At 42.4% G+C, this 9552-nt stretch overlaps 2 protein-coding genes across 2 annotated transcripts; one reads left to right on the forward strand and one right to left on the reverse strand.

The window, feature by feature from the left end:
- The first annotated feature begins 895 nt into the window (after positions 1 to 895).
- Positions 896 to 5291, forward strand: LOC119275520 (U11/U12 small nuclear ribonucleoprotein 59 kDa protein-like). The gene is made up of 9 exons (XM_037556385.1): positions 896 to 1162; positions 1248 to 1508; positions 1598 to 1973; positions 2089 to 2172; positions 2286 to 2351; positions 2805 to 2877; positions 3329 to 3714; positions 4047 to 4087; positions 4920 to 5291. Exons 2-9 carry the CDS (start codon positions 1273 to 1275, stop codon positions 4996 to 4998), a joined length of 1341 nt encoding a protein of 446 aa, XP_037412282.1. The 5' UTR covers positions 896 to 1162; positions 1248 to 1272; the 3' UTR covers positions 4999 to 5291.
- Positions 5292 to 6554: 1263 nt separating this feature from the next.
- LOC119275521 (54S ribosomal protein L51, mitochondrial-like) lies at positions 6555 to 8883 on the reverse strand. The gene is made up of 3 exons (XM_037556386.1): positions 8646 to 8883; positions 8006 to 8112; positions 6555 to 7085 (listed from the first exon to the last, which is right to left on the reverse strand). The coding sequence occupies exons 1-3, from the start codon at positions 8723 to 8725 to the stop codon at positions 6913 to 6915; spliced, it is 360 nt and encodes a 119-aa protein (XP_037412283.1). The 5' UTR covers positions 8726 to 8883; the 3' UTR covers positions 6555 to 6912.
- Positions 8884 to 9552: the final 669 nt, after the last annotated feature.

Genomic DNA, 9552 nt, shown 5'->3' on the forward strand with positions numbered 1-9552 from the left:
ATGATAGGTTAGGAGTTGGGCGCGTCATTTTTGAAACTGACTGTATGATCCTTAAGCAAGCAATGAACTCAAACGACTATGAGTTGGCGCAACTAGGTGTTTTGTTTAGTGATATTAGGTTCAGACTTAGAACCCATTTCATTGAGGCTCATGTGGTGTATGTGCCGAGACAGTGTAATGGATCACGGACTATGTATTGTCTACTACAGTATACCAAGTAGGCAGCCTTGCAACCACAAACGTTGCAGACTTCTGTTCAGATATGTATTTTTTGACCTATTTTTGTTACTATTAAAATTTTAGTTATATTTCTCAAAATAAAAGTAACTAATAAATTTTGTATGAAACATATAGATCTTTCACGGTAATTTAGTTACTCTCTCCGATATATATCACTTGTCGCTGGTTTAGTACAACTTTACATGAATTATTAATCTTTCTTTTTTTTTGCAAAAAGTCCTAAGGCCAAATATTAACAGGTGTCCTTCCAAACGTGGAAGAAGGGGCTGCGAAGTTGTTAATGTAGACCATGAGAGGACATGTAGAAACTCCGAAAACCACAAGAACCGGTTGAATTTGGAAAGATCCCCCGGAAACCTAAACATAATAGATCTGGAAGAACCGCCGGGGAAAAAGATCCACACGACGATGAGCACACTGGAAGTGGCGCGTAGTGGGACGAGAGTGTTTTTAGGATATATTTTTTTTGCCCGGTGCAATGCACGGGCATTTGTACTAGTATAAGCAAAAAAAGAAAACAGAAAACGTAAAAAAAAACAGGGAAAAGAGGCTTCGGCCGCCCGCGCTCGTGGCCCGGCCCAGCTCGTTCGCCACCCGCGCACGGTCCGGAAGTGAGAGGAGGAGGGCTGCCAAGTCTATGATCTGAAGAAAAAAGCCCAGCCACGCTCTTCCCCTCTCCGCCGGAGCCGCCGCCTTGCCTTGCCTCGCCCCGCCGGACTCGATCTCTTCCTCCCCTTCCCTCCACCACGCGTCCACCCCCTACTGCATTCTCCGGAGTCCAGCCTATTGTCTCCACTTAATTTCACGCGTGGTGACGGAGTCGGGGCGCCAACAAGACCTAGGAGCGACCCGCCGCCGGCGACAAGTCCGAATACCTTCGGCGACTGATCCGCAGACGGCGAAGACGACATCCATTTCTCAGGTAACTCCCCATGCGCCTCTGACCTGCAATCGCTCGCGGCGACCCCTTCGCTAAATGGATTTGACGAGCTTTTCCTTGTGTGCAGGCCTCCCCCGCGGCAGCAGAACGCCATGTTCCCACCGCCGAATGCCTTTGGACCACTGCGGCCTCCTCAGCCTCCGCCATGGCAGTGGCAGTGGCAGCAGCACCAGCACCCGCACCAGCACCAGCACCAGCACCAGCACCAGCCGCTCCCTTTCCAGCCTGAGGCGGCGGCACTGGCGGCGGCCAGTTCCTTTTGGCAGCGTGACAATGTGCGGGAGCATTTGAAGAAGCTGCAAGAGACGGTCGCGATTTCAAGCGCTCTGTGAGTTCCCTAAACTCCCAAAGGTAGTTATGACCGTGTATGCGAGTCTCTGTGCCATTTGTGCTGAAATAAACGGTTTGGATTGGCAGGATAAACGAACTAGAGGAGATTGCACTTGTGAGGAATTCATCTGATGCTAGTGCACAAGAACCATCTTCGTCCGCAGTAGAATCGTCTTCAGGGTCTGGTGTCTCTTCTGCAGGCAGGCCTTGCCATTTTTTGGAGCTCGCAAGTGAAATCAAGATTAGCCAAGACATTCATGAATCTCTGGCTACAGATGCGGCTAATTATCTCTGTTCTCAACTTCAGCACCTCCTGGCACCTATTTCTTCCGCTATTAACCAAGACGGTCCTTGGGCAGAAAGATCGGCAATGGTTTCGTTAACTCAGAAGCTGCAGAAGTCCAAGAGAAATAAGCGATGGAGGAAGAGGAAGAGAAAGCATGTAGCAGAGCTTTTCCAGAAGGTGGAACTCAATTCACATGTTTCTATGTTCATATCTTTGTGAAAATGCTCAGTTAGCATCAAAATGGCCACAGATCCAATAAATGCATGTCTTCCCTTCTCTTGATGTTGTGCAGGAGAGTGCAGAATTTGACAGGATTGATCAGGAAGCTGATGAATGGAGGGCTAGGCAAATAGCGAATGACATTGCAAAACGCAAGGTGCTGTCTCATTTGTTGAACTGCCATTTCATTCATAGGATTTATCTGTAGTAACTAGTAGGAAAACACAGTTGTTCCACCATAATGAACTCGTTGTTGTATGTGCAAACCAGGTAGAAAGCATGAAGCAGATTGCCAAGAAGAAAGCAAATGAGGAAAGAAAACGTTTAGAATCTGAGGTAAGTATTGTACATGACTCTAAATCCTTGTATTTTATTGTTTTTCTCCAAGAAGATCCGTGCATACAATTGAATTTAGATATAATCTAATAACATGCTAATACTCTCTGAGTTTTGGACAGGTTTAGCTGTGAGCATTAAGTTATGCAATTGTTATTTTCTTACCTTTCTCTTGGTGCCTTATGTTTTTGTTCAATTTATGTAAGATGCCATCTTGAAGATTTCTTAAAATTGCCAATTAGTTGTCATCGACGGAGTGCAGCCTAACTTCTGTGCTTGATTCTATGTACCTAGCTTGATTGTTTTCTTTCAGATTTTTGTGCAAGCAGTTTTTGAATTCTTGAGTTGCTGTTTGTGTAGATTATAAGATCTTAATATTATTTTTGAAGCATCAGTGCAGTATTACCTTATTCCAACTAACTATTTTCTGGAAAAAAAATCTGCGATTCACAGCTCGAGCTTGCACTAATGGTCGAGAAACTACAGGAGCTCCGCTCTGTAAGGGTCGAAAAACTGAAGAAACAAGGCAAGATATCTCCATTTAGCCACTCCCTCTTCCCTTATTCCGCAACCACCATATGACCCATATCCCATATGCTTAAAGGACATCCTGAAACCAGTCATTAGGTTGGACCATTCTTTTCTGTAGTAAATGAATTCTGTAACCGCCTGGATCCCTCGCATAGCGTAATGGGCAGTGGTTTATAAGGATGCTGTAACTAAACCCTTGATTTTCTCAAATGGAATCACAGTGTAAATTGACAATCCCCGAAATGGACTTATATTAAAATGGAGGAAGCACTGTCACATTGTTCTCTAAACTAAGATCCATAATTTTTGAATTCTGTATGCAGTTGTAGGCAACACTTTTACTTATAAAAGTTGTCCATGTGTGATGATATGATTAACCTGCTTTATTCTGGCCATTGCAACCCATGCATGCCTGATAATTAACACTGGCGACAGTTATATTTCAGGTCATTTTCTGCCAGAAGAGGATGATAAATATCTTGAGCGTGTCAAGGCTGCAGTTGAGGAAGAGGAGCGCCAAGCTGCAACTGCTGCTCGAACTGATGCTGCGAAGGATGCTATTCTCACCGCTGAGGAATCAAGGAAGGCTGCCCATCATACAACTGCTCAAGAAGATGGCTTTGGACAACCTAAAAGTGGGTCGGCACCAGAGCAGAAACAAGGAGATGCAAGCATAAGCGAGAGAAGTGATCATGCAAGTCAAAAGACAGAACATGATGGTCAAAAGGTCGAGATAAAAGGGCCTGCACATTCCGAATCTCTGACCAATCTGCCTTTTGAGTTCTACCACTATTATCATGGAAGTAGCTATGACCTGGGGACACTCATTGAGGTAATTTATTCCAAACTCTCAACTTCATGCAAGTGTCACGGGTTTGTAGGATGGTGTTAATGAACTACCTGACTAGGCTTAACAATCTTTGATATGATCTATTGGGTTTTACTGGATGTCATCATTGGGATGTTATGGAGCTACCAGATAACCATTTCTGCAAGCGCTAGTGAGAACTATGTGAAAGGAAAGTAGGAGATTCTGTTGAAGTTCTATTGATTTCATATTTTATTTCTTTGAGTAGGAGATTTCCCCCTCACTTTTAATGAAATTTCATACTAGTTCAGGTTACTCAATACAGTATCTTATATGTATTTCACCTCCGATTGTAGGTACGCAGAATGTGGGATTCTTTTATCAGACCTGGAGGAAGGTGAGGCTTTTACTTGTCAAATCATGCTGCGTTATCTTGTCTCGTGATAATAACAGCACTAAACCATGCTAGTTACTCCCTCCGTCCGGAAATACTTGTCGGAGAAATAGATGTATCTAGACGCATTTTAGTTCTAGATACACCCATTTTTACCCATTTCTTCGACAAGTATTTCCAGACGATGCGTCTAGATACATCTATTTCTCCGACAAGTATTTCCGGACGGAGGGAGTATTTGACAAGCATCCTTCTCATGCAGTGCAAATTCACTGTGTAAATATGATTTGCTGATTCTTTAAAGGTTTTGTCTTATAAGCTGGAAAATAAACTCATGAGAAACCATCACGTAATGGTGTGTTCAAATTGGCTGACTTTAGGTCCACTATGATAAACTAGCATCTTTGGTGAGCAACAAAGCTGGATTTATAGTTCGTAAAATATAGGCTGATATCTTAATGGTGCATTAAGGTTGCAAATGGCTTGTGGATCTTTCTATATAGCTTTCATCTAGTTTTATTTATGGTATGGCTGTAATACTAGACCGTGTCGTTGAACCAGCAAATATTTGTATGGGAAAAGCTAGAGTGGCAAAAACAAAGTTTTCCCTTGGTTGTAAATTATGATAATCTTCATTCATTGCAGGTCTGTAAGAACAGAATTTCACATATCCATTTTAGTCTAAATCACAACCATAATAGTTAGTTACTGCAGTGGACAGAGAGATCTTTGATGTGGCGTGTTAAACAAATGTTACATGTATTTTTATTCTTCTAAATGCATTTTTTTTGCGGGGATTCTTCTAAATGCATTGACTGTCTGCACCTGCATGCAGCCGTATACCTGGCAATTGGGTTCAGCCACCCCCTCCAGCTAATGAGGTATGGGCATCATATTTGGTGCAGCCCAAGTAAATCCTATTGGGTGACAATGGTTCTTCTGCCCATCCATTAGAAGCTTTGAAGGTACTTGGGTTACGTAAATTTCTTTATGTCAACTAGTGATGTGAAGAGATTATACCGGATACAGGGATTACATTGTCAGACAAAAGATTATCTCAGTGAAATCTCATTGCTAGTCTGTAGACCTTCTTTGATGAATGCTCGATTGTCTTGTGGCTTTGGCATGTACTATCGAATTTAAGTTGCTGTCAACTGTGAAGTTCTTTTCACACCTGATATCCTTAATATCTGTACCCATCCTGTCAGTTTTTCTCGTGTTTTGTAATTTTGAGTCCACCAGGTGCTTCATCTGTGTTGTCTGTACTTGATGCATGAAAGGTGGAGTTTTGGATTGGGGAAAGAGCTGTATTTCCATTTCTCTTAAATGATTATTTGCTATCTTGGGTCTCGCTGTTGGATTTCAGCATGTTGCTTTGTGAGATATTCGCCGCAAGATCTGCCATCAGATTTCCTAGCAAATAAATGGGAATGCTCATCTGCAGTCTGCATTGGTTGTGGAATTTTGCTTGGAAATGGTTAGCGAGAGAAAACCTTGGCCCTGGTTTGCGTTGGCTTGCCGCTCTTTCCCGGTGGTGGTGACCCCCTGGCAGCTGAAACTGATGAAGCTGTCCATTTCTTCAGATAACGCTTCAATTTCTTTTCTTTTTTTTTGAAATGGAGGCACGAGCTTTGCCCCATCTCATTGATTAAGAAAGAATTTAGAAATAGTTACAAGAGAACAAACCTTAACATCTGAGAGTTTCTACTCTTGTGGCATGATCAAACTTAAATGCTTTGCCCCAGCAAAAACCCACAAGGCTGATTCATCTTTGATTTTACGCTCAACTACTCTAGGTATAGAAGATACATTCCTGAAGAACTGTCCATTCAGTTCATTCCAAAGCTCCCACGAAACAAGCAAGAGAAATCTGTGAATAAGACCAAGGAGCTCCGCCACTCCAACACTCACTTGAAGTTTCGCCAATGCTTTATTTCAGTGTCAATAAGACCAAGCCACGCTTTGATGTCCTCCCAAAGGCGCCTAGCAAATCTGCACTTGAGTAGAAGATGCACGGCAGACTCCAGCTCTTTCTTGCAGAATTGACATCGGCCGCCCCCTCCTTTGCAATCGACAACCATCGTAAAATTAACCATGCAATTTTTTTTTGCTTAGGTGGCATCTGCAAAACCGCCTTTTTCTCGAAGTCGAGTCATTTGCGTTTGCAAGTTGGGCAAAAGTAGGCCGAAGAAGCTGAGTATGAACCCAAAGCAGTGAAATTCCAAATGTGCATCTTCAAGGTCGACCCAAAGGCTTTTACATGTGCTCATAGGAACTAGTACAAGTTAGCTATCGATGCTGAAAATGATATCAGCGCGATATTCCTGATTGATATATATAGATTAACAAAAAAAATTATTTGTCCTTTTAAAAAATGAATCTGAAACGGTTCATGGGATAGCACCAACTGAACAACAGGTGCCATCAGTTTCAGACACTTATAGAACCCGATGGATGAGTGCACCAGATGGACAGCAAGACATGGCACAATGCATATAGTTCATGACAGTTTTACATTTATAACTTGTCCTGTCATAACATGCAGAACATTCCTCCTTCCTTCAGAACAAATTCTGCGCTGACAGCTTTAATGAATGCAATGGTCTAAAGATCAGGCATTTGCCATCAAAATATCAGCTAGACAGGTGACACTAACAAAAAAAAAAATCCCCAAGTTCACATGTTATTATCAGACTGCGGCTCAAACAAAAGGAGACAGAATGAAACTGTAATAACTACTGACGGAACAGAGGTCTAATAGCAGCACGGAGTTCTTGCTATAGATCTGAGACGGTTGTTGCTGAGTGCGTGCCATCAGGAACTTTGACTCACATCTTCAGTTCCGTCGTCCATGTTCCCTGGACGCTTGGCCGCTTCGTCACGTGTCTGGTTCTCAGCTTCACCACTTTCCTGCCCAGAGAACACCTTAGCCTACTAGCTTGCAGCATTATGTCCTCAGGTGCCAAGTTTCTGACGCAAACCACTCTCTCATTATGGTTTTCTGCACAAGAATGACATTGCTTAAGAATAACACTCAGAATATAAGCAACTACAGCCACGACTCCATGGAAAATAACAAGGATGACGCATGAACCGTGTCTTGCTGACATGTGGGCGGGTCCTGTCGGTGAGATTCGAATCTCTAGGGTGTGCATTTATGAAAAATCTCCCAATAACAAACACAAAGCAACAGAAAAACAGAATTGAGGAGCAACCTGCTCCTGCAACTCCTGCAATCATCAGATGCTATAAGATCAGTGTGGTTAGTGCAATGAAATGGAATTATCCTTTGGCTAAACACTGAAAGTGAAAGAAGATATTTAAAGTTGTGAAATGCATTCTACAAAACTTGGTAAATGAGCCTGTTCCCCCACAAAATCTTTTGCATGTCTTATCCCACCGGAGGTGGATGGTACTTGTCCTAGAGCAAAGTGCACCCTCAAACAAAACAAATCAACACGTTTCCCTTCAAAAGATTTATTCACACAAATTAACCATGTCATTCTTAAACCACGTGGACCTTTGGGATGTTGAGTGTGTCAAATTTATCACAAGTATTTAAACAAGTTGGGCTAGCCTAACCCAATCAAGTTCTTAGATTGGTTGGTTGGGCTAGGCTAGAACTTGGCTGGTTGCGAGATCTTATGGGTTTCAGCTCTAGCCTACCCCAACTTGTTTGGGACTAAAGGCTTTGTTATTGTTTGTTGAAGACAAGAGTGTAAAGTAAATCTTCAATTAAATCTTGGATGTGTAAAGTAAACCACAGTGCTTGACTGCGACAGATTGCATGAAAATTAACTGATTATATGCATTTGGTAAGTATCAACACAAAGATCTCACAACTACCAGAAAGTAACATCATTACAAGTAATACAGTTACCACATAACACTAAAATGGTCATAAGGAAAGGAAGATCTTACTGTAAATGCCCTTCAAGTTAGGATGCTGGCCACGGACAAGCTGTGTCACCACCTCTAACTGGGGATTCTTTTCCTTGATAGCTGGAAGATGCGACTCCATAAAAGCCCTGCAATTCCAAGGAGCTTTAGTCGTAAAGGAGCAAGCAAACTGAAGCACCTAATTGTTATCAGACACTAAATTCAAATGACTGAAGTATGGAGTCAAGCCACAATTAAGCTCCGAAATCACTCATCCGCAAGAAAGGAAGATACCATGTGAATAAAATTTCAAAGATCACAAAAGCAGAGCTTGATCCCAACCCAACAAGCAAACCACATATAATCGGCTCAACTGTGACTGAACTGTCTAATGGGCCATTCTTCCAAATAGTTATTCCCATTTTCAATAATATCAAAGTGTCCTCTAGACAGATGAACTACTCCTATTCAATGGGGTCATACCCAATAGCTCTTCCTTTTCGTCAAAACAGACACATAATCACACGCGACGCTCACCTTCAGAGAAGATAACTCCACTTCCACATTTCGCCATGCACAATTAAGAATTAACAGAGCACTCCAGCTCAGTCGACACAACGAATAAGTCGGATCTCCAGGAACAAAACTTAAGGCAGAATCAAATTGGTACGATGAACAGTACCTGATCCCCTTGCTGCTCCCTCCCCAATCGCAGAAGTTCACCACGAGCTTCTGCAGCTGCCAAACGCCCCTCAGCGCCATCCCGCCTCACTCCGGGTCAACCCAAACCAGACCAGCAAGGTGTGCGGCTAGGAAGGAGGCGAGGGCGGAGGAGGCGGAGGCCGGCGTCGGGTTGGAGAGGAGAGGACGCTCTGCGTTAGGGTTTAGCCCAAGGAGCGTGGGCCAACACTCGGCCCAGTTTCGAGGCCTAGCCTCTTCCGCTTCGTAACGGTTAGAAAGAAGCCAGTGGTTCCCCCTAAAAAAAGAAGAAGAAAGAAGCCAGTGGCTACACGAAATGAAAGAAAAAGAAGGATGTAGTAGAACAGCCAAAAAAAAAAACCGAAATCACTAATTGAGAAGTACCTTTTTAAAAAATCACTTTCATCTTTTTTTCTTAGATCTGTTTATTCAAAATGTTTTATTTTAAACTGTCCAAATCTCAAACCGTTTTTACCGTTGGATTTCTCGCGTCGAGATCTTCAAAACTAGATCTCATGTTGATAGGTTTTGAAAAAAAATTTCTTTCACGAAAAATACCAGACAAAAAACCCGAATAGAGAACATTTTTTTCTTTCTTTTCTAAAAGCAATTTCCAAGAAACACGCCTGTGACTCTTATGGAAGCAAAACCGTACCTTTTGTGAAAAATAAATAAATAAATAATGCATTTTTTCCGTTTCCGAGAGACATAGTGAAAGCAAAACCATGCCTCTCACAGGAGAAAAAACATGTTTTTTTTTCTGTTTTCGAGAGGCACGGGCGTGCCCCTTACGGAAGAAAAAAAAAGTAAAAAAACACAATTTTCTTTCTGTTTCGAAGAGGCACGGCCCTGCCTCTTGTGAAAAAAAACATGTTTATTTTTTTTGTTTT

The sequence above is a fragment of the Triticum dicoccoides genome, chromosome 3B (genome assembly GCF_002162155.2).
Source record: "Triticum dicoccoides isolate Atlit2015 ecotype Zavitan chromosome 3B, WEW_v2.0, whole genome shotgun sequence".
NCBI classification, from domain to species: domain Eukaryota; kingdom Viridiplantae; phylum Streptophyta; class Magnoliopsida; order Poales; family Poaceae; genus Triticum; species Triticum dicoccoides.